This window comes from Galeopterus variegatus, unplaced genomic scaffold (genome assembly GCF_000696425.1).
Source record: "Galeopterus variegatus unplaced genomic scaffold, G_variegatus-3.0.2 Scaffold6284, whole genome shotgun sequence".
Taxonomy (NCBI): Eukaryota; Metazoa; Chordata; class Mammalia; order Dermoptera; family Cynocephalidae; genus Galeopterus; species Galeopterus variegatus.
The window spans coordinates 1-25,482 of record NW_007732395.1 but is presented as its reverse complement, the minus strand read 5'-3'; the positions used below and the strand labels follow the sequence as shown (position 1 = coordinate 25,482).

At 41.0% G+C, this 25,482-nt stretch overlaps 1 protein-coding gene across 1 annotated transcript in view; it reads right to left on the bottom strand.

The window, feature by feature from the left end:
• LOC103606094 (astrotactin-1-like) overlaps positions 1–24,547 on the bottom strand; it is an 81,567-nt gene extending 57,020 nt beyond the window's left edge. The window contains exons 1-4 of the mRNA XM_008590688.1: positions 24,274–24,547; positions 21,990–22,117; positions 15,226–15,330; positions 13,065–13,253 (exon numbers count right to left, since the gene is read on the bottom strand). Of these exons, the coding sequence (XP_008588910.1) occupies positions 13,065–13,253; positions 15,226–15,330; positions 21,990–22,117; positions 24,274–24,365 (514 nt within the window). The 5' untranslated portion in view covers positions 24,366–24,547. The remainder of the gene's footprint in view (positions 1–13,064; positions 13,254–15,225; positions 15,331–21,989; positions 22,118–24,273) is intronic.
• Positions 24,548–25,482: the final 935 nt, after the last annotated feature.

Sequence of the window (25,482 nt, the reverse complement as noted above, 5' to 3'; positions counted from 1 at the left end):
CTGGACCTTGCCACAGCTTTCCATACGTCCTTTCTTTCCCTCTTCTGGGGGCCCCTGAGGGCTCAGCCAGGCCATCCTACAGACACTGACCTGCCACTTGCAAGCAGAGAAGAGGTGAGAGGAGGCTGGCCAGTGAAACAGTTATGCTTTCCCCTCAACTAGAATTCCACCATGGGTTAGGAGTCTTCTTGTATTAACCATTGTATTCCTAATGCCTAGCACCATGCCTGATTGACAGTCAACACTCATACATATTCTTGAATGAAAGCATAAGCATCATTGCCTTGCAAAGGAAGTCATAGCCTCCCCTTGAGGTTCTGTTAACTGAGGTCTACATATCACTGACTCTGCAGACAGCAATATATCAACAAGAAAGGAAAAGTTCACCTGGTGATTTTTAACAGAGGGAAATTGACCTGACTGGAAAACCATCTACTTACCATCAGTAACAAGGGCTGAAATAATGTATTCTGGGGCCTTTGACTGCTGTAGCATTAATCATCTGCATTGTGTAGAGTAGCTGGCTATTGGGGCCAGGTTTGCAAATGATGTCACTATCCTCACTTTAAAAAAATGAATTACCTAATGTATTTCTAGTTAATTTCCTTAACATTAGTTTTTTCTTATATATTTGTATTTTTTCTTTCAATTTATATCTTCTATTAATTGAACCACCTTCCAAAGAGTTCCACGAGATTCAGGGAAACTGTCTCTGACAACAGAAGAAGGTAAACTAGGAATGGACTGGAAATGGCTAGTGACCAAATGGATAAGGGCTTAGATAAAAGCAGTTTATTATTTGTTGGCTTAGAACAAAGTATTTTTATGTCTTGTGTTTTAAACATGGGTTGCACGTTACACCTAGCACATAACCCCTTATGTCCCACAAAGAAAACTTTTCCACTCACTTTACATAAGAAAAGCAATTATAGGAAGAGTGGTAAAAGAAAGACTATTGTTGACTCCTACAACATTAACTGGTAGCTGGAAACTTGGAAGAACAATCACAAATTGGAGGTGCACAAATGCTTCTAACCCTAATAATTCTAGTCCTACTTTGTGTTTGGTCATTTGGTTTTCATGTCTGGTTTGTTCTTTTAATGCCAAATTCCCAGACATGGCATTGTCTACTGCAACCATGCACAAAACACAGTCAAACCTGGAAATAGGAGAGGGTGGATAAAAAGCTGGAACAAGACTGCCTTCAGGGTCATAAAGAGGGGAAGGGGAGTTGGTGTCAGGAGGTTAGGTGGTGTTTGGGCAGATATTGTCTTCAACAACATGTTGTCATTTCCCTTGGAAAGGGAAGAAGAAGAGAAAAATACAGCATTCACTTATTTATTGATTCAAAAACATTTATTGACTGCTTGCTAGATGCTGTGCATGGCATTGTGCATTGCAAGAGATGGGTGGGAACAGAGAGAGAGAATTCAGAGATTTGTAGACGTGGCCTCCACCTTTCAGCAATTGTTGACCTCCTTATGACTTGAGAATACAAAAGTGTTTCTCTAAAGCAGGATGACTAATTGAAATCAGGAAAATATATGAGCCTAATAAAAACACAAAAACTACTACGAACTTATCTCTCAATCCTAATATCCGCTGTTTGAACTGGGTTGTTAAAAGGGCTGGAGCCCACCTCAGGGGCACAAGAGGAATGAGTGTCTGCATCTGCATGCAGCCGGTGGAGCCAGACAGCACAGACTTTGAATCACAGGTAAAAGGGAAGGTTGAAACAGCTGGATGCTTTCATGAATTTTTCCCCCTTTGGAGGATGGGCATGACAGCATCTTTGCATTTAAAAGGAAGTAACACCCAGACTGCTTATCAAAAAGCTTTCCCAGGGATCCTTTTCCACAGAGAGCACATTCGTACAGACCCCTACCTACAAAAACAAAACAAATCAAAACAAAACAAAAACATCTCTCATATGGGTGGGAGAAAGGATATTTATTCCCTAATATTTTCCCAGAAAAGGGGCTACAACTGGGACCAAAAATGGTTGGCAAAGGATGTCATCCTGATCTGATTTTTGGAATGGAGGTTTTACCCTCCTGTTCCATTAGCCTGGTCAGTAGGTAATTTGTGACTTCTGAAATACACATCAGCATTTCTGTGAAGAGTGAGTTTCACCTAGGGAAAGTTTTACTGATATCCCTTTAAAATTTTTTATCAGTTGCTTTTTTTCCAAAAATAGTATGATGAGCTGAAAATTTTATTAAAATAATGCTAATAATAATAGTAGTAATAGTAATCATGAGTTCCAATACGCCAAACACTTAAAAATACTAGGCATTGTGCTTTATATATAATCCTTGTATGCAATTCTTACACAACCTTGCAATAGCCCTATTTTGCAGACATGGAAAGTGAGGCTCATAGCCATTAAGTAAACTTCTCAAAAGCCACATCTAATAAAAATTTTGATGCAATTCTGTCTGACACCAAACTCTTATTTACAAACAACCACATTAAACTTCTTTCATTTGCAATATCGGTTTAGTTAGCCTATTTAGCCTTGAGTCAGGCATTATTAAATAGTGCATTCTGTTATCAGAAATAGAAATTATTTGCTGAGTTTATAGAGTCACAGAATATTAGAAGTAGAAGAAAGTAAATATAATCTAATTCAAGTTTGTTATTATATGGATGAGAAGATTATTTTGAAGAGGGTTAAGGTAATTTTCTCAAGGTCAGCTGGTTGGCTAATGGCTCAGCTGAAACAAGAAATCCAGTTTTGAATCCCAGTCCAGTGCTCTTTCCCTCAGCATGCCACCTTAGAGCAGGAGGGCCATACGGACATATTGCTTAAGACATGAGGCACTCACCCCAAAAGATGTGAAACCTCGAAGATGTCAAGTTCAGATTCTCACATTCGACGTAGAATCTCCCCTTGCATCACCCTTTGTCTTGTGATTTTTTTCTTCCAGCATAGTTCTTGCAGAGATAATCAGTTATGGAATACAGCCCATAACTTTATCAAGATAGAAAGCCTAGTACATGTGTCTTACACTATTATGCCTCTAGCCATATGCTTATTTCTCCTGGGTCTATATCACTGTGGGCAGTCCACTTGCTTATTGAGCTCTATGTTGGATAAAAGAAGACCTGAACAAAGTGGCCCCATGTTAGCTTGCTGAATCTAGGAAACAGAACAAGTTTGGCCAGAAGTACAGTTTCTTCCCCTTGTATTCCATCAGAGAATCCAGGCCTCTCTACCCCACAGTCATGCTGGTTATCAGTCTGATATTTCCTAATTACATCCTACATTATTCTAGGAGCTATGTGGATTCAGAAAAAAAAAATTGTAAGGGCTTTTTGTTTGCTATTTCAACTGCCTGGATTGTGCTGCCCCCAGATATTTGCGTGGCCGGCTTTTTCTTATCTTCCAGGTCTCAGCTGAAAATCACCTCTGATGATCATCATTACTGAGGCCTTCTCTGTGCCCATCATCTTAGCCAGCCCCCAATCCTCTAGTCAACTTCTGCCACATCAACTGGTTTCAGTTCGTTTACAGCCATCTATCACTATCTGAAATTATTGCTTTGTTTATTTGTTACTTGCCATTTTCTGTCTTTTCTTATAGGATATAGGCTCCATAAAAGCAGAAAAATTTTCTGTATCAATCATCATATTATGCCCAGTGCCTAGACCAATGTGTAGATAAAGAAGGTGTTGAGTAAATGAATGAATAATCCCATTCCCAGGAAGTAACCAATCAAGCCATAAAGGTAGAGCTTACATATCTGGAGTAGTTGAGAATAATCCAGAATATGATATAATTAACTACTAAATTATAAGGTATGGGCAATATGTTAGTATTTATTGTAAGACACATGATTATATGAAAGGGGTTTTGACATCGACACCAGAATTGTCCCATCAACCAAAATACTACCCAGGTTAAAATGTGAAACTCCATAGTAATTTGTGGCATCTAAAGGAAAAAAAAATGAGCACCCCTTCTGAATACTTTTCCGAGCAACCTTCACAGAGTTTGCCTGAGATAGTAATATGAAGACAGTGTTGCCTAGAGTACAAAGCTTAAAAAAAAAGAAAAGAAAAATCAGCTTATCGCCTTTTATCCTGATGTTGGCATGTTTCCAGTTCCTTTCAGTGCCTGAGGGCTTAAGACAGTTCAATTCTGCACACAAGCTACTTTCTGCACACGAGCCTAATGATCAATGGATTAACCAGAGAAAGCCCTGGTCCAAAGTGGAAACCACTCAGGACAGTCCTCCTGTCCATGACACTCCTCTGTGGAGATGACACCAGGACATAACCCAGGAGGCCACTGTGCCATGGCTCCCATGTTGAAGTTCATGCACTGGATGGATGAAAAGGAACAATGAGAGAACCTACTGCCTGTTGGTCTTCTAGAAAAGTAGGAGGATATAGCCTTGTTACTCAGAATGTGGTCCTGGGACTAGCAGCTTCGGCATCATCGAGGAGGTTGTTAGAAATGCAGAAACTCAGGCCTCACCTAGACTCACTAAATCATAATCTTCATTTTAACAAGATCCTAGGTGATACATATGCACATTAAATTCTGAGAAGCAATGCTGGATAGGAGAACAAAAACTATTCCAACAACTGTATCATCATGGCTCATGGCCAAAAAACGCCCACAACAATCAAAACTCAAGGTGAACGCAGTGGATCCACCATGAAGGCTAAACAGGGCTGACATCTGGCTCCTGGTGGGTTCTCCTTAGACCAGTGTCCTGGCTTCAGTTATTTCTTGATTCTACCTTATTTCGTCCACTAACTTTTCTAACTTGATTTTTTTTTGTGCAATTGGCAGGCAAAACAGCATGAAGCCATTCCCAGTATATTTCAATAGGGAAACACATTCTTTTAATCCTGACTCTGCGACTTATCTTGCGACCACATGCAAGTTACTTATTTCTTTATCTATAAAATGGGCAGGGTAAGACTTAAGTGATATATGTGTTTGATGATTAAGTGAGAAAAGCTTTGTAACATGCTTAGCAAAATGTCTGGCTCAAAGTAAGTGCTCAAAAGATGGTAGCTGTTGGGTGATATTATTCCTAGTAACTTCCTCTCTTAACCTACAGATCCAGTTTACTCTGGACTCATTGCTTCAGTGCCTAGGGACATAAAGACTCAAATTAAATCCTCAGGCATATGTTTAGGAAAGCTTAGCATCTCTTATGGAGTCTCTGTCAATGACACCACCAGGCTCAGCTTTGGCAGCATTTTCATCAGGCGTGTCTGCCTGTGAACGCCATAGAACCGCTGTCTTCTCAAAATCCCCCCTCTGCTCACTGCAGGGCTTTGCATGTTGCAGGCCCTCAGCAAATGTGTGTTGATCAAAGTAATTAATCATTTAGAGAAAAGAGCTATCTATCATAACTGTTCTACTACGTGAGTGCTAACTTTGTTGCTGCCAATGTGTATAGAAAGATCCTTCGAAGCTGGTTTGCAACCTTACGGTAGTAAAACATAAATAAAGCACCATAGAAATTTAAGTTATAACTCTTCACTGAATTTCTATACAGTTTGTGTCCTTAACTTAATCAGATTTTTATGCCATGTGCCGCAATTATGCAAGTTAGCCTGAGAACTGAACTGGATTCGAATACACAGGACCAGGTCTTGGCTGACCAGCACTCACAGACCAGGATCAGAAGGCCAGTGGCTGATTCACTGTTGTTTTGGTTCAGCCATAGCAAAAGCATGCTCACTACCGGGAAGTGGAATGAATTGAGTCTGTCCCGGGTTATAGCCACACAAAAGTAAATTGGAAGGAAGTGGGAAATGTGGCATCCTGTGCGGTGGATATACAATGACATGGAGGTGGTGCACACCTTTCTTTGGCTCTAACCTGACTTATGACTGTGGAGAGGTAGAGGGTCACCTTAGGGGATAAGCACTCAGCTTGTGTCTTGGAAGAAGAGCAAGTCATTCTTCTCAGCTTTCTTCATGGGAAGGAAGCAACTGGATAGAAAAACAAAATGTGGATTATGGACTAAAAGGTGCAGTGAACAGGAAGAGCTTGCTTAATGCAATTTGTCAATCTGAATGACCCCGTCGATGTGCACCTAAAGCAGTGACAAGAAATGACAATAGCAGAGGTCAGATCTAAAACAACAATGACAGTGATTCTGGAAAAGTAAAGGAAGAAAGACCTGAGAAAATGCATTTCCAAATGGAGTATAAAAATTTTATTTTATTTATTTATTTTTTCTTCCAATGTGGCTAATAATTTGGAGTATAAGAATTTTGAAAAAGAAAGAAATGGTACTGTGCTTAATGAATTAGGTAGAGGAGGAAAACTAAACCCTTGGAAGTTCTTTTCAGAAGAATGTTCACTTTTTCTTGGTCAGTTCTCTGGGGTCTACAGGTCTATAGCTCTTTACTGTTTTTTTTTTTTCTAAAGTAAGAAAAGATAAACTCATTTCTTCAATAACTGCGGGTGCTAATCACATGCCAGGCACCATGTCACGGATGCAGACTCAAAGATTACTGAGATACAGCCATGTTGTTTTCTACTTCCTCCCAGACTTCGGTCCAAATTTCTGCTTTCTCTAGATAAAATTGTGTGTTTTGCTTTTTTCAATTAACTTTGTAAGCTTTCACTCAAGAGAACATAACTTTTCAGAATATAGTTTTCAATATTTTAAAAGGGTTTTATTTTAAATGTGGCATATGCTTGCTGTGAGAAAAGCAATACAAAAATTTTTAGTACAAAAAAACAAAGGTCCCTCACCTTTATCCCTAACCTTGGAGTGAACAGATAACTTGCTCTTATAAATTAATGAAGTTATTTTGAGATTTTATGTACAAGTTTCTAGTTCTGTATATATATATATTGTGTGTGTGAGTGCGTACACAAGGGGTATTCAAAAAGTTCATGGAAAGAGTTGTGTTATCTTTTTTTTTGTGTGTGTGTGTGTCTTTTTTTGTCTTTTTCCGTGTCCAGCAACGGATTGCAACCCTCAGTGTTGCCCCCGTACCGGACCGGGGACCGGCAACGGGATCGCAACCCTCGGCGTTGCTCCCGCGCCTCGCTCAGCCAGTGAGCGGGAACCGGTCTGTATGTGGGATCCGAATCCTCGGCGAGAGCGCCGCCGCGCTTCCCAAGCAGCGCACTATCCAGTGCGCCACCGGGCCGGCCCAAGAGTTGTGTTATCTTTTAATTCTATTTTTCCATGAACTTTTTGAAGTATCCAAGTTTCTGTGTGTGTATGTGTGTGTATGTGTGTGTATGTATGTGTGTGTATACATGAGGGTACTTCGAAAAGTTTGCAGAAAGAATCATATTATCTTTTAATTTTATTTTTCCACAAATTTTTTGAGGAACCCTCGCGCGTGTGTGTGTGTGTGCATTTAGAAAAAGGATAAAATATTAAAATACATATACACATAGAATTGTTTAAAAAGACCTGAGCCTAATATATCTATTCTTCTGCAGTGTGCTTTGTTCATTTCCAGATGGCTAGGAATAGCATATCTCCAGATGGGTAGACAATAAACTTGTGGCAATGGTTGCCTGATTGCCTCGGAGGAGTGGAACTGGGTTAGTAGAAAATAAGAGTGGGAAGATTTGCTTTTCATTTTGTTCTGTTTTATGCGTTTGGAATATTTTAAATATATAAACTTTTGAAATTAAAAAAGAAGAGAAATATGGCAAGTGCTGTCAAGTCTATTATTATGGGATAGAGTCATACAGGAAAATGACAATACAGGGAAATGTGAAGCGTTCTGCAAAGGGACACATATAAGCAGCTATAAGAGCATGAAATAGGCAGCAAAGAACTCTACCCAGAGAGTCGAGGAAGGCTTTGAGGAAGTGGTGACATTCGAGCTGGCTCTGGCAGAGTAGGCTGTGCAGATGGTAGAATGGAGGTTTGGATGATGAGGTCAGATAGAATGAGAACCTCATGTTCCCAGCTCAGAAGTGTGAAATACCTCAATGGCCTCTTCCAAACCGGGTAAAACCTTCGTCCTAGACTCAAGCTGGGATCTGACACTGGGAAGGGTATCATTTAATTGCAAATGGAAATTTATAGAGCTGAAGAGGGCAACTCAAAAATGCAAGGAAGAAACAGAAATCATAGCCAGAAAGACTAATTTGCTGATCCTCAGGGCCTACGAAGAGAGGGAGATCCCCCCAGAGATTAGGTAACAGAACGGTCACCAGGAAAAGGAGAAAAAAGAGAGTTCCAAATAAAGGGCAAGAGAGGGACCCAGGAGAGAATTTTTCAGTGAGACAGAGGAGTTGTGGAGACTTTAGAGAGGATATGTGTGGCCTTGAACTGGGGGAGGGAGGGAGCCTCTGGGGCCCTAACCTGTGTGGAAGAACATGAAAAGGCTTTGTATTGACATCAGGTAACCTTGAGTCATCAGAGTGGAGGGTGCCTGGGGTGGGCAGTGGTCAGTGATGCCAGAGCTGCACAGGGAGGAGGGGTGGAAGGATGAATAACAGCATCCACAGGCCTAATCTCTGGAACCTATGAATGTTGCCTGTGAATGGCAAAGGGGGCTTTGCAGATGTGATTAAACTAAGACTCTTTAGAGGGGAAGATTAACCCGGATTATCTGGGTGGGCCCAATGTAATCAAAGGGTCCTTATAAAAGGGATACTGGAGGAGTCAGAGTCACAGAGAAGGCCATGTGACTCAGAAATTGGGAGGATGCACTTTGAAGATAGAGGAAGGGCCTACAAGCTGAGGAATGCAGGTGGCCTCTAGAAGCTGGAAAGGGCAAGAAAAAGCATTCTCCCGTACAGCTTCCAGAAGGAACCAGTCCTGCTGGCACCTTGATGTAGCCCAGTGGCACTGATTTTGGACTTCGGGCCTCCAGAACTGTAAGAAAATAATTCTGTGTTGTTTTAAGCAACCAAGTTTGTGGTAATTTGTTACTGCAGCCATAGGAAACTAATACAGGGAGGGAAGCCACACTGTGCACGCTAAAAGGCAGTAAGGAGTCAGTGAAGGGCTTCAAGCTGAAGAGTAAGGTCATTAAATTGCATTTAAAGAAGATAACCATCTAAAAAAAAAGAAAGCAGTTCACATAGAAGTAGAGAGTAGAATAATGGTTTCCAAAGGATGAAGGGAGGAAGGGAGGAGGAAGAGAGGTGGAGTAATGGGTAACTGTGCTATCCACCCTAAGTGACTCAGTGCACAGCGTGTGCATGTATGGAAACAACACAACGCACCTACGAACACACATGAGTACTACAAATATGTATAAGGAAATGCTAAAATAGTTTGAGCAAATAAATAAAAATAAAAAATACAACAGCTGAATTGTGGAATGGAATAGAATTGCAGGAAATTGAAGCAAAGGAGATACATGAGGAAGCTATTTCAATCATTTGTATGGGAGTTGATGCTGTAAACTCATACAGCTTGAAGAAATGGAGAGGAAAGGAAACAGTGAAAAAGATGGGGCTTCATAATGGCTGGATGTGGAGGATGGAGAAGAACGTTGAGAAAAACTCCTCACTATATATATTTTGACCCATCAACGGAGTTCATGAATCTACTAGTGTTATAAGGGAGAGAAAAGAGATATTGATCATTGAGGAGCCTGTGGAATCTCCAGGTAGAAATGCTTAAAAACAAAGAGGCTTTGAACCTCAGGGAAAAGGGGAGGGTTAGAGGTGTAGGTTGAGGCAGATGTGAAAGCAACACTCAGAAACAGTGAAGAAGAGACACGTTAAGGATGAAATCCTGGAAAACGACCAAAATGTAAATGACTTCCTTTGAGCAGTAAGGGTAAAAAGAGGAGAAATAAAAGCCAAAGATTTATGAAGAGAATCTGGACAGAATAGCATTAGGGACACTAAGGGAAGAGAGAATTTTCGAGGAGGCAGACCTCGCCAAGAGAGACAAATTCTCCAGCGGAGAAGATGGAAGGGTCTCAATAGATATTGGGGACCCTCTGATTGAGAACCCCTCGAAGTCCTTCTCCAGTGCCGTGGGGTTAAGCCACTTTACTCCACATTGGAAGCAATCATTTGAAGAATGAAATGGAGTAGAGGAAGTAAAGATGCATAAACCACTCTTTCAAGAAATTCAGTGGTAATGTATTGAAAGGAAAAAGTAGTAAAAAAGGTCACATGCTTATTAAAAGATTAGTTTTTAGGGGATACAGGTTGGGGAAGAAAGAACTCCGTGGCTGGAGAGATGGTGCAGATTAAAAAGAAAGAGCACAACGGATGCGTGAGGTCTGTGACTGAGCAGAGAGGTAGAGCCTGTCCCCGGCGGGACGTTAGCTGAGAGGAGGAGCCCACGAAGCTTTCTGAGACAGGAGGGCAAAGGACGATGGGGGAAGATGTAAGTAAGTTTAGATGTGTGGACAGTGGAGGCTGGGAAGTTGTATTTCTTCCAGCCTTTATTTGCTCTACAAGAAAAATTTAAGGCATAGAAGCTAATCTTAGATGATTAGAAATAGAAGTATATTTTTCACAGGCTTCCATCAGACTTACCTAGAGACAGGTCCTAAATGCTGGTCTGGCCAAACCACCTAGTGGCAGTGTGACAAAACACGCCTGTGGAATGGAAGTCTGCCTTTAAAGACATAGCCAAAAATATCCATCTCTAAATTTCATCAGCCAGGCATAACTCAGGCATGTTACGTGTGTACAATAGAACCCACGTGGAAATCACCACATCAGAGGGGCTTTTTCCATTGTTACCACCACCTTTGCCACCATCACTGACAGCAGCAACAATAAACAGTTGCTGAGCACTTACTGTGTGCTTGGCTCTGTGTTCGACTCTCAGAATTTAAAGTTGAATAAGGCATGGAACCTACGCTTAAGAATTTTGTAATTTTGTAGAGAAAAGAGGAGATTCTTTACCCAAATGCCTAAACTGAGAACACTTCCCACATAAAGGAGGACTTGTAAGGATTCATACACTATCAGAAATGGGGAACCACCGAGGGCATCAGAGATGTGGTCCAGATAAGTAACTGACTAAAGCAAAATCCCCTGGCTGACTCTAGATTGCCAGCCCTTGCGTCTTGTGCTATTTCCACTCCATTTCACTCTGATGAACCTCCTTTCCTACTCAATCCATAAGCAATTTTGGGTATCTGGTCATAAGTGCAGAACTAAAGAACAGGGAAACCCTTTCCACTAGGAGAGTTTTAAAGCTAGAGCAGGCAAGAACATACAATCAAAAGACTTGAGTCCAAAAAAAGTGTCACCTGCATGTCATGGTAGGTATAGCCATCTCAGCACACCTGTCACCCCTAATGCAAAGTTCCACTCTATATCCATTCTCTCAAAGTGCAGAAGAGTAGAAAGACATCTTCCTGTATCTTATGCACTTATCATTCTTAGTCAGTAGCATGCCCTCATGCAGAGTTTTGGAATAAAAGAAAATTAGTACCGAGGGAGGAGAAAAATATTTACGAGTCAGAATGATATCGAACAACAAAACAGATAAACCCTATAACTCAGAGGTAAGGCTCAGGAATAGAGAGTGGTAGACATGGACAATTGACAGAGATCAAAGTAGCATACTAAGATGTTTGAGTATCTTTTAAGATCAATAACAAGCAATGAGTTATATAAATCATATTTCAAAGAACTAAAGTCAGTAGTTGGACTGTAGCAAAACTACAAAAAGACTGAGAGGCAAGAGAGGTTTGAGATCAAGAGAGGTAGGGCACAATGCCAAGGCCATGGACAACCTTCCCCGTTGGGCTCGGTGTTTAACCTTAAGGACACTGCAATAGTTGAGACAGAAGCAAGTTTCAGAACCAGGAGCTCTGGGTAAGGTCAGACTCGTTTCCCAGAAATCCCAGGGCCTGGCAATCCTTGAACCACTGGCAAGCAGAAATAGCAGAGGATTCAGCCTTTTGCTTCAGCCCCCAGACTCTGGCATGGAAACATAAGAAAGCTTTGCCAACTGGAACTGGTATTATCTACATTTGCTTACATCACACTGCTCTCTTGGCAAACTGGAATCAGAACAAAGTTAAGATCCTGAGGTTCGAAGGGATACCAGAAGCTTGTGGTTGTGTCTCTGAGTTTAGAGGAATCGGGGCTTGGGGGAGATTCCTGCAGCAACTGTAGCCCAGACACAGATCTCTTGCTTCCAGGACAAAGTGCCCAGTGAGAACAGAAGCTATCTTGGCTCTGCTACCTCTTGAGCAAGGCACAACAGGAATTTGTATGGAGCTCAGAGAACCAAGAGCATCTCAGACACAGGGGCACATTTGTTCCCATGGCAGTCCTGCTGGCAGAGGAGGGTCCCCTGTCTCAGAGGAACCCGTGATCATTGAGTCTTAAGATTACCCATTTCTTGAGTTTTCACTGTGCAAATTCATCACTTGCCCTTTAGTGGGTCACATATCCACAACATGGCCTCATCAGAATGCATGTGGATAAGATCAGAAGAAATTCCACAAACGGCAATTCTAAAGTCGTCTTGGTTGATCAGAGTACAAATATACTGACCAGTCCTCCCACTGTACTAGAAGGTCAATTCAGGAAGTTTGAAAAATTTCAATTTCTTATATTTACTTGGGCTGAATACTAACTTGCTTTGAGGACAATGGACAAGGATTTATTTGTGAGGCTGTTGTCCAGAGCTATATAAACAGTTGGGGTCATTAGAGATTCTCTTAAACACCAATCAGGAGGAAAAATGAGCCTAAATATAGGGCAGGATGGAGTGTGAAGGGGTTTACTATGTAGTAGCTGTAAGGGGATGCCGGGCAGCGTTGGGACTGTTGGAGGCAGGATGGAGTGACGGAGACAGAAACACTGTCCTCCTTCTCTCCCACTCCAGAAGAGCAGTCTGATACTTTGCTGCTGCCATAGTAGCAGAATGAACGGTGGGTGGTGAAAACCTTCAGAGGACTCTCTGTATGATAACTAACACAGTAACCATACAGTTTTGACCCCATCCTGCATCTAAAATTCCCCTCATTTTAAGATTTGGTTTTAGCAACCCAACCTTGGAAATTTTAAGGATGGGCGTAGAGCATTGAGGGAAAATCTAAACTCGTTCTTTCCTTACAGACTCCTTACATTTGGCCCTACTGTACATGGGCAGCTGCACCTGCATGCCACTCACCTTTGCTGATGTCTTCGTACTCCAGCCAGAGTCGTCGCTGGACCTGTTTGTTGGGGTACCAGATAGAACAGGACTCCTCAAAGCCATAGATAGCTTCCTGGATGTAATGGTTGCCAAACTGGTCCAACAAGGCCACAAAATCTGCACGAGATGTAGCCCCATCCAGGGAGTGGAGAGCGTTGCTGAGGGCTATGGAGAAACATCACCCAAGAATAAGAGTGAGGGGTCACAGTTCAGGTATGTGGACTCCTAGGCAATTCAGCCCCAAATGTGGAAGTACTTGTGTGGCCCGAAGTCATGCTGGAGCGCTGGCTGGAACTATCAGGTGAATATTTCCATTTAGTTAAATCAGGTGTTTCAGTTCCTAAATGGGTATCTTTTAAGCCAGTTGCCTGTGCTGCTTGCTTTGTGCGAATTAAGCAGCATATTGCCAAATCTCCACCCCTGCCTGCCTTAAGTCAGTGCTTTTTTTCAAATGACAGGTCATGGAATTAAATCAATTTAGTGAGCTCAAATAATAGCATTTGGAGGAAGAAATGAAAAAGAATAGCATAGTCTAAAATAAAAATACAAATACCAGCAGAGAACATTTCGCATTATAAGATGATGTATCGCTTCATGAAACTTCTGTTGTGTGTAGGTGGGAGTGTGTGTATATAGTCTAAAATAAAAATACAAATACCAGCAGAGAACATTTCGCATTATAAGATGATGTATCACTTCATGAAACTTCTGTTGTGTGTAGGTGGGAGTGTGTGTATGCACCAGGCCACGACATAAAACCAAAAAAAGTTTGCAGAGCATTGTCTTCAGACATAGAAATTGGCAATGGGAAGACAAAGGAAGAAAGAAAAGTCACTAATAACTAATATACTGCTTATATCTTATTTCAGAAAATCAAAAGTAAGAGGACTGGAAAATGACGAATGGGAGAAAGAACCTGCTTGCTTCCCCATCCTCCTCCTCAGCAAATCTCCGTGGGTTTGCTGTTTCTATTTAAGGGAATTATACTCGTTGGAAAGATGGCCTGTAGTAGATTTTCCAAATCTAATGCCTCCTGCATCTGGCCCGCTTTACATAGCCTTCCTTTCTACCTGCCTGTGTCCCATCACGGCAAGGTGGAGGCTAGCCCAGACATGAGGCCACAAGTGCCTGAGGTCCACATCACTGTGACACTGGTGACTTTGACAGGCATGTGGCAACAGAGATTGTCAACCCCTAACAGGCCCAGCAACTGTGCTAGGTGTAAACTGTACATGTGAACGGGGTACGGTCTCTACTGCCATGTTTTCCTAGAATAAAGAGTAGCGTGGTTCTCTCTAGATGTTCTACACCAGCAGAGTTTCCTTCAATAAGCTCCCCGTCCCAATCCCTTCTTGCCACAAACTCTTTTGTGTTAAAAAACGTTCTGATAGGTGTCTTATGGAAATGTTCTATCCCCTTAATGCATTATCTTTGTCTATGCAGCAAGCTTTATCCTTTGGGAGTACATGTCTCACTTCTCTCCATAACCTTCTATTTGTCCTCTACCATTTATCTTCCTCCTGTCGGCCCTAAAGCTCCACCTCTCTATTGCTGACCCTAAGAGCCTGAGTAAGTTTAGGACTCACTACTCCTTAACTTACTAGATACAAATATAGATATTGATATAATAGCCATTTCTTTATTTCTCAATCTATCTATTTCACTTATTTGCTGTTTAGAAACCTTAAGCCATTTTCTATTTTTCCTTCTCCCCTCTTTCTTGCCCTCTTTTCCTTATCAATTGATTGATTGATTGACTTAGAATCTCTAAACTATGATCTTTGCATTTGGAATGTTTTACTCTGTCAATTTGTAAAAATTATGCTTTTGCATAGCCTCTCTGTACACTGGGTGACCCCAGGAAAAATGATATCTTCATTGGTTCTGGCCTTGCCCTTTCCATCTCTTTTATAGTCTGAGACAAAACTTGCAATTTAATCTATTCTTAGAAAAGAATCCAATTCCAGCCATTTGCCCTTAAGGGTGAATCTGAGTGAATAGGTTACTGATGGAGTAGCTATATTTTAGGTTGCATCTTCGACAATGGCACTAAAGGCTGTTTCCATGGAAAGGAAGTCCAGCCTGGGGTGGGGGGTGGGGGTGGAGAAGGTAAGAGGGATGGCTTGGCAGTGCTCACCCTGAGAGACGGCCACTTGGTTGAGTTTGATGTGGTACATCACAGACCGGACCTTCCAGTGCTGCAGCACAGGGTATCCGGACACTTCACTGAAGTTCACCATCCCTAGGGACAGAGGAGATGCAGGCTCAGTGCACAAGATTGATTCACAAGTCCCAAACCGAAAAATGTGACCTGACTTGATCAGGTTATGGGTTGTAATTGGGAGAAAATGATAAAGCATTCTTTGATGAAGATAATTTCTGGAATTGTAACAACAGCTATCATCTATGGAACCGTTACTCTGTGCCAGGCATTTTGCTAAGCACTTTGCATATATTAAGCCATTTGATCCTTGTGAGATGGGTGTTATTATTTGCATTTTGTAAGTGAGGAAACTTACAAAGACACGAGATAAGCCAGGATGGGGTTCCAGATGTATCTGAGGCCAGGGCTGGAGTTCTTACTCATGACTTCATAATAAATTTATATTAAATTCCTGACTTACTGTAACACATCAGAGTTTTACTCTCTTTAATGGTTGCAGTAATTGACTCAGCTCACATACGTGATAACATTGATTCTTCTGTCTCATTTGACTGATTTGTGTTTGGTATGTAAGTTTTAATTGCTCTGAGGCTGATAATGCTTATTTCTTCTTTATGAGAAAGGATAGTGTCAGAGTGACTAAATTACTAAGGAGCAGGGATGCCCAAATATTGAGTGTCATCTATGCACCAGGCATTGTAATAGGCACTTATGATCCCCCTTTTACCGATGAGAAAACTGATGTGCCGAGAAGCTAAATTAGTGGTCCAGGGTCACTCTCAATAAACACATCCTCGGAGCCTCTTAGAGGTGCTATTAATGGACTGTTCTTCCTGGAGTACCTCAGAGAAAAAAAATGTCACCCTATTTGAATTCCAGCCATTACTATAAATATAAAATGCTACAGAAACAAAATAATTAGGCCACAGGAAACAAAAGTAAAATCACCTTGCTAAGTTTAGAAAACCAATTTTAGCTTCATTTCTAGGCCTAATGTTTGCTGTATGGATAAGTTATGGAAATATATGTATACACACATAGACATCATACACATATAACAGCAATATACATACATACCTACATATATATTAGAGGGGCTGTGTGCGTGTATGTACAAATTAATGGCAATAATACATACATAGTGAATTATTCTGCCACTTAGACCCATGCTTCCTTCAGGCTAAATCAACTAATTTAATACCTAAACTGGATGAAGAGTAGGCAGGATTAATTAGCTGCTTGTCAACCCTTGTCAAATTAGCTGAGTAATTACCAAATTTTCATTTCTGTGTGAATCATATGGGAATAATTATTGGTAAGGCATAAAGAAAAAAGGTCAGGAAAGGTGCTTAGTAAATCAATTGCTTAAATTTTATCTGAGGCTATCAAAGATAAGTTACCTGAAACTAAGAAAAAGTTTTCAGTAATTTTTATTTCAAATGTTCTCCTTTTAGGGCTTTGTGACAACAGTCATACTACTACATGCTTTGGCTTCTAACCTTTATGTTAACTTCAAAAGCGTACAAATGAAATTCTGGCTTTACAAGTTTAAGACTTCAGTCACATGCCTTAAAGGTACATTTCACTAGAGCTTGAGATGCGTGTGCTATGTAGAACCGTTCAATACAACATGTGTCCTCTAGTTATGACAGCTGATCAGCTTTGCTGTGGTTTCAGAAAGCCTGTTTACAAAAATAGCAAGCCCAATAAATTAAGATTATTTTCAACTTATCAGAAAAAGCTCCCTTTAATTGAATTGTTTCCTAGTGGAAAAGAAGGAGGCAAGAAATGAGGCCAGAGTTCTGAGTGGCTGTTTCGCTGCAGTAAGCAGTTTTGGAGTGATAGGAATTTTTATAGCCATGACTTTTTGTTCTCACAGCCCATGTGTCCCCTGCCTGGCTACCTAGCTAGGGGACCTTCTGGCTCTCAGTTGTTTCAGCTGTAAGGTGAGAGCCTAGCTGAGATAATCCTTGCTTCCTCTTCCATTCTGTGATTCCCACCAGCTGACTGACTTTGGGCAAGGCATTGCATTTGATTCTATTTTCACATCTGAAAAGTGGGGATAATGGTATTCATCCCATCTACTTCACAGGGAGGTTTTGAGAACAAAATTAAATTATGGATGTAAAAGTGCTTTGAGAACAGATAAAGCACCTTGCACATACATGGCCTCTCAATGTTGTCTTCCTCCTCCTCCTCCTCACCTCTCTCCTCACCTCTAACTGTGCACACCTGACATTATTTAAGTGATGCTATTGTTATAACTTTCTAAATTTTAGTACAGAACAACGGAGGGAAGAAAAAATGAAGGAGCAAACACGGATGTTGGGGGGTGATGGTGATCGGGATGACAGAGTCTTGCCTCCATCCAGGATGAGCCAAACTACTGAGTTCCATTACTTAACTGCTAAACAGCAACACTACCGGGTGCATGTGTGCCACGCATAGGGAAACAGTTACCTAACTGTTAATGCTTGGGAAACGCTTTCCTGTGCCCACCCACAGATAATATTTCCATTAGTTAAAAAGAAAGAAACAGATTTTATAGCTGAGTCATATGATTCTTTCTCAGTGTGCCCTTGACATGCAATCAGGTATACTGTTTTATTATTATTTTGGGATACATTTCTGCTAAATGACTCTTTTTTAAAACAAAGTATCTCTGACTATGTTTTCTTGAGAAAGAGCATTAATTTTTTCCTACCTGTGCTTAGGAAAAAATTAACTGAATAGACCTTATGTGTAATCTTTGAAGAGAGGAAGAAATGAAGAAAGAAAAGGAAGAAAGGAAGGAAAGAAGGAAGGAAGAAAGAAGGAAAAAGAAAACTAGCTTCCTCTTGTTGTTTTATTTGAAATATGAGAGGGATATATATTACCCCAAAGTTCTAAAGCCAAGAGTCTGTTTCCTTTGGATAAACTGAAGAAGTTCCAAAGAGCCCAGAGTTCTAAATCTTCAAATGGATTTAATGGCCATGGCACCCAACAGGCCCGTGAACGTGGCCTCAGTCTCCTCTACTTCCTAGTCGATCTCTGGACTCCCTACTTTTTCTTACCTGAAAGATTGAATACACAAGTGGACAATGGCTAGACCATGTATAAAAATGGAACTCTGACCCTCAATCTCTAGCAACCATCTCAGGAAACAAAATCTGCAAAAACCAGCTCAGGAAGCCAGTCTATTATCTTGAAGTCAGACTTGTAGGAAGTCACACCACCATCTCTAGCAAACGTCCCAAGAAACCAAACAATAACCCCTATAACAATTGGCCCCAAATGACCAGGACTTAATTAATAACTGACAGGCTCAGGAAGCCAGTCTATTATCTTGAAGTCAGACTTGTAGGAAGTCACACCACCATCTCTAACAAACGTCCCAAGAAACCAAACAATAACCCCTATAACAATTGGCCCCAAATGACCAGGACTTAATTAATAACTGACAGCTTTCCTAACTTTTTGTTCCTGCTTCCCACTTAGGTCCATTCAGAGAAAGTCAAATATGCACCCATAACCAATCACGTGGGTGCCCACTTTAGTTAGCCCACCTACAGCTTCCTCATGTCCACGGCCTTCTACATGGGCAGACCTGAAGCCCTCCCCTTTTTCCACCATAAAGCTTTCCCACTCCTCTGCCTGACTTTGAGTCTCTGCCAAAAAGTCAGTGATGGTGGCTGGCTCCCTTGCTGTAGCAGGCTGTGAATAAATAGCCTTTGCCTGTTCTCATTTGGTTGGTCTTCATTCATTTCTACACAGTTTGTAACACCAAAAAGACCTGTAAAGCTCAGAGTTTGTAACTGTTATTTTGCAGGAGAGGGAAGCCATCAGCAAGATCAGTATTTTCCAGTGTGTTCTTCAAACCAATAATTCTGCAAGATGGAAACAGGTGTTATGTGTGAAAAGAATTCTCTAGTTAAATAGGTTTAGGAATTGCTGGGTTAAATAAAGTGAAAGGGATTTCTTTACTGCAGGGCTTCTTGGAACCTTTTATGATGCTAAGGTGCTGTAAATTGCTGAGATACTACATATAGTCTTTCAAAGCATATTTGAAAACATTTATGAATAAAGCCCTGATTTTTCATGAAAAAAAAAAAAAAAACCTATGCTTGGAAATGCTGATATAGAAGATTCTGAAGATCACTTTAGCTCTAAAATCCTCTAAGCTTGTAGTGTTATGGGGATTATAACCTTTAACAGTACGTAATGTGACATGATATAAGATTCACTGTATGACTCTCTGGAAAAATACAATTAAAATGTTGTCAGGGGCCGACCCGGTGGCGCACTGGAGAGTGCGCTGCTTGGAAGCATGGCGGCGCTCCCGTCGAGGGTTCGGATCCCATGTGGAGACCGGTTCCCGCTCACTGGCTGAGGGCGGTGCGGGCGCAACACCGAGGGTTGCGATCCTGTTACCAGTCAGTAAAAAAAGACAAAAAGGAAAAAAAAAAATGTTGTCAGAACTAGAGAGTTAATATGGAAAAAATCTGGTCCCTTTAATAGATTCTTCTGATTGTTCTGGGCTTTAAAACAAGCCCAATCCCAGTTTACATCAAAGAAATATATATTCTTGGCCTAACTGGTACCACTTCTTAACCAAAACAGATTAAAAAGAAAGAAAAGTTGCCAGGCCAAGAAGAGTTCCCTCTACATAGTCAGGAATGTTAGACTTCACTGCCTCAGGACCACGAAGAAGGGAAGTGTCCCATCTGGACAACCTTCTCTTCCTTTTGTCTCCAGTAAGCCAAATTGGGAGAGGTCCAAGGGCATGGAGGGTTAGAAGTTTCTGTTGTGGATGAGGACCAAGTTTGCACATCTTCCTTATTCCCAAACATGTGGCTTCAAACACGTGCTCTTCTGATGTTCCTTGGATCTACCCACCCACTGCTCTCAAAAAGCTTCAGGGAACATCCACAACTGTTCTGTGTTTCCTCCTAAACTAAACTCTCCTCCCATCACAACACGTTAGTGTGTGTGAGATGGTTTGGTGGATCTGCCAACAGAGCCAAGTAGTTTATTAGTGATGTTTGCCCTGCCCTATTTGAACGTGCCACCTCACATCTCCTTTAAAAGGCATTTTACACACACGGAAAGTGTTTCTGAGCAGATGATATAGACACAAGGAACCTAGATTCCCTAATGCTGGAGATGCAGGCTTTAGGGATATGTCCAGAGACTGAATTTTTATTTCATCAGGGGTGTGTTTGTGCGTGTGTGTGTGTGTGTGTGTGTGTGCGTGCGTGTGTGCGGCTTTTCATCAGGCAACTGATTTTGAAGAGATTTATTGCTGATCCAGAATATGTCTAATTGTTTTCTCTCTTGTTCCTTCTCTTCCTATAGAAAAGACACTATTTGGTAGTTTTCATATCACTTTCTTTCTTGGAATATTTATTTATTGAACAAAAATAGATCTTACCATTTGTCAAGAACTGTTCTAAAAATTTTACAAGTATTAATTTACTTATTCCTCATATCAATCCTATGAGGAAGACAGTATTACAATACCCATTTTTATGGTAAAAGAAACTGAGGCACAGAGAAGTTAAGTAACGTGTCCAGATCACACATTCAGTCAGGAATCAAGCCTGGCTGTTGGGCTCCAGAGCCCATGCCACTAATCGCTATGCTCTATGACCTCAGAAAGACCCACTTCTAATCCCACTCATGTCTAAATTAGAGTTGTTAACATTACTTGATATCTGGAAGAGGCCTATCCTCAGCTCAATCCATTCTTTAGAAAAGGAAGGAAAACAGGGAGAAACCCACTAATCGCTATGCTCTATGACCTCAGAAAGACCCACTTCTAATCCCACTCATGTCTAAACTAGAGTTGTTAACATTACTTGATATCTGGAAGAGGCCTATCCTCAGCTCAATCCATTCTTTAGAAAAGGAAGGAAAACAGGGAGAAACGTACAGAGTGTGGAAGACACACAATAAACAAGGAGAGGAATAATGGAGAAATGATGAATGGAATGGAGCTCATGTCTAGCCTTCCAGCAAGCGATGCTAAATCCAGCTGGCTCCCTCTCATGAGTCCATGCGACACCTTCAAGTCTCTTCTTTGGCGCAGGAGGTGCTAACTGGAGGTCATCAGAGGCACAGAAAGGAGAAGCATACCCTGAGGTTCCTGCCTCTTCCAAACAACCCATACTTTGTTCGTAATGAGCCCAGAGGAAGAACGCCAGTGGGCCCCAAACCACATGGAGGGGCAGGCACTATTATCCTTGCCTTACGATGAGGAACCATGAGGCCCAGAGTGACTACATTGTCTAATACCACACAGCTACAAAGCAGCAGAGCTGGGATTCAAACCTAAGGACATTTGACAATAAAACTCTACCATTTTCTTTTCCCTCTCATTGCTCTGTAAGTACTAGCCAGGGAACCCAACAGCTGCAATGATAGGCATTCAGGTGACAGTAGCAATCTAGCTTCTCTCTCTGCCTCTCTGACCTGGTCACTTAGAACTCCGAACTTTTTGCACATGTACCATCTCATTTGTTTTCAAAGCTTCCCTGTGAAACTAGCAAGAACAGATATGATCATGACCATTTTGCAGATGATTATAATATTCACAATTTTTCTGAGCTTTTTTTTTTACGACTGAGCTTTTAACATGTATTGAGGAAATCACTGGCTTAGAAATCAAAATAGGCAAGGTCAAGAGTCTTGATTTTGTGAAACCATAGGAAGCTGCCTGGTTTTTTGCTGGTTAAATAAGGGCAGAAAGGCACACTCACCAGTCAGGAAGTCGGGGTCAGGGGTGGGCTCCGAGATTTCCTCTAAGCACTGATTCTCCAGGGGGACAGTGGCCACCACAAGACCATCCGGAAGTTGCTGGTCTAAACCACGAGCAAAGTTGTTTTGCCTAAAAACAGGGCAGACCTTCATTTCTGAGTTCAGATGAACCCCACTCCTTGGTGTGCAACTGTATTTCAACCCACAGGGAAAAAATTCTTTTTGGGCCAAAAGGTTCACCTCACCATGCACACCATTCGATATACATGTCAGGAGTAAGACATATGGGATGGGAGGTAGGGTGAACGCTGGGGGCAATGAGAAAGGAACCAGCTGAAAAGGTCTACTGAAAGGGGAGGGAATATTCTTCGCCCACTCCCATCCCAATCCCTACTTCCTGGCACCCTCTCAACAAGATCTGGACACACTGTCTCATTTCTACACTGCAGTGGAGATTCCAGCCACCACAAGATCCTTTATGCTACCCACTTCTTGCCTTTGGCAAACCAATTGCCAGGCTAAAAGGGGAAATATTTGTAATGTCTCCTGTATGTAACAGAAAAAGCAACTGTCTCCAAGAACTGGCTTGGAAATTTACTGTCAGTATGCTCATAAGAGTGTAGGCCCTGTTACTCTCCACCGATGGTCCGTATAATAACACTGACATCATCTCCTGGAAAGCATTTTCCCCTGGGTTCTGAGGAAGTATTCAAATAGCCCAAGGTAGAACAGAGACAGGGTTCAAATTGAGAATTTCCTAGAAATATCCTAAATCAATGGTTTAAAACATTTTGTTCATAGGACCACTTCACACTCTTAAAAACAATCGCAGGTCCCAAGCAGCTTTGTTATATTTCTATAATAAGGCCCCAATTATATTTATCAATTTTTATCAGGCTTGTATTAGAAATTAAAACAAATTTTAAAAATATACTAATTCCTTTTAAAAATAACAATAGTATACCCACTCAATATTAATATATTCTATGAAAAATTATAGAAGTGAGTGGCATTATTTTACATTTTTTGCAAATTTTTTAAATGTCTGTCTTAGAATTCAGCTAAATTTTCACATCTGAATTCAATTTATTGCAAAATATTGTTTAGGTTGAAGTATGTGAAGAAAATCTAGCCTTTCTATAGTTCGAAAAGGCAGGACCTTAAATATTCCCTGAAAGAGTCTCAAGGACCCTTTGATCCTTGGATCACACTCTTCGGACTGCTACTCTGGATTGACTCGCACATTGATTCTTTCATTCAGAGATTAAATGGAACTTGAACATTTTGAGGTGGCTTCCATGAAAAATGTTGCAGTCTGCACCTGGACAAAGTAAAATATCATTTAACATGTTACTTTCACCCAGGGGAAGTATGGCTCTCGAATTCTGGAAGTGGGAATGTAGTAGACTTGGAGAAGACCATGGAAGAGAATGTGCCTTGTACTGAATTGTGTCCCCCAAAGTCCATGTGTTAGAAATTTAACCCCTACAGTGACCATGTTAAGAGGGTGGGAAATCCTATCATGGTAATTGAAAGCTGGTGCCTTGAAGAGGTGATTAGATTATGAGGGCCAAGCCCAAATAAATGGATTAATCCATTGATGTTTCAATGGTGGTCATGGATGTGGTTCTGAGCAATTTAAAAGGAGAAGGGTAAGGAGTCAGCTCTCTCTCTGCTCTGCCATTCTCACCATGTGACACCCCGGGCCAAGCCCAAATAAATGGATTAATCCATTGATGTTTCAATGGTGGTCATGGATGTGGTTTGAGCAATTTAAAAGGAGAAGGGTAAGGAGTCAGCTCTCTCTCTGCTCTGCCATTCTCACCATGTGACACCCTGCATTGCCGTAGAGTCACCTCACCAGATGTTTTCTCTGGACTTTGGACTTTCCAGCCTCTGGAACTGTAAGCAATAAATTTCATTTTCTTACAAATCACTAGTTCCAGGTATTTTGTTATAAGCACCAGAGATGGATTAATACAGAATGTAACCTATCCCTTTAGGCATATCACATTTACTTGCTCTAACGCATATATTGAAAAGATGCCAAGATAGGCATTGAGGAAAAAATTAACAAAACCAGATTTCTAATCTCAAAGAATTCAGTACAGTAGAGCAACCAATGAAATATAATTATGATATGTTGTAATGAATACAATAATAAAGGATGGAATGTTCAAATATGAAAAAAAAAAAAACCAAACACCTTTATGCTGAGTGGCTAAGCTCTTCAGAGAAGATCTGCCAACAGCCCTGAATAATCAGTACTGTATACATGAGGTTCACCTGAATGTTCCTTTCAACACTTGTCCGGCAGCCACTTCCTTGGAATGGTTGTTGTAACCAAAGAACATCTCCCCAAAGAGGGTCTGGTTCATGGGAAGCTCCCTGCTTTCCCCGCAGTCACCTCCCTCTGGGCAGGTCTCTGTGATGAGTTGGCAAGAGCGTCCATCCACACCAAGTTTATAATCCTCGATGCACCTACCGTGGTGGAGAACTCAAGATAAGAAGTTATGCCATTAATGAGCTAGGCAGGCACGTCAACCCAATAAATTGGAAAGAAATGCCTTGGAGTGAGCATTAGATGGCCAAAGATTAGGAATATTACAATTTGATTTTGACCCCTTTATAACTGGGTTTCTTAAGACTATAACCCGAGGCTCCTTCCATCCTGTGATCACAGCAAATCTCTCACCTTTCCTTTCCAGATAAGTGCTTTCAGAACTTCCCGATTCTCTCTCCTCTAATAATTGTATGACTTCCCAAATAGTTTAGGTTAAGAATCACTAGAGATAGGTGTGTAGGAGTTAACACATCAAATCCAAGATATTGTAAAGCCTTTCTCAAGAGCCATTTATAGGGCCAGACCCTGCATTTGTTTGGAGGGTAATCAGGCAGCAAAAGGAATGACACTGTGCTTAAGAAATTAATAACTTTCTAATCTGGTCCTGTGACAAGTCACCTAAGAAATGAGAAAGATTTATCATCTCCTGGCTGTGTCCTATCTGAATGTATCCAAACACAAGATCAACTCATATAAACTCTCCCTCCATTCAGAGTTCAGGAGAACTAAATGGGTGCTAGGGCACACAGTGTGCATGTTACATACACCACTAACTGAGAACTGCCTCCTTGGTGTCCTGTCCATTTTGCAGGCACAGTCACTTTAATGGAAAAGTGACACATATGTTGGTAAATGTGGGTCAGTGACTCATACATCATTAACTGGACCTTATTTGTAGTTATATCGAAAAGAATATACATTAGCTCAAGTGAGAACTACTTATTTATTTTTTAGTTGACAAGTATTGATTGTACATATTTATGGGGTACAGATTTATATTTCAATATATGTATACAATGTGTGATGATCAAATCAGGGTATTTAGCATATTCACCATTGCAAAAATGTATCATTTCTTCGTGATGGAGAGCATTTTTTTTTTTGTTAAATTTTTATTTTGTCAATATACAATGTATATGATTATTATGGCC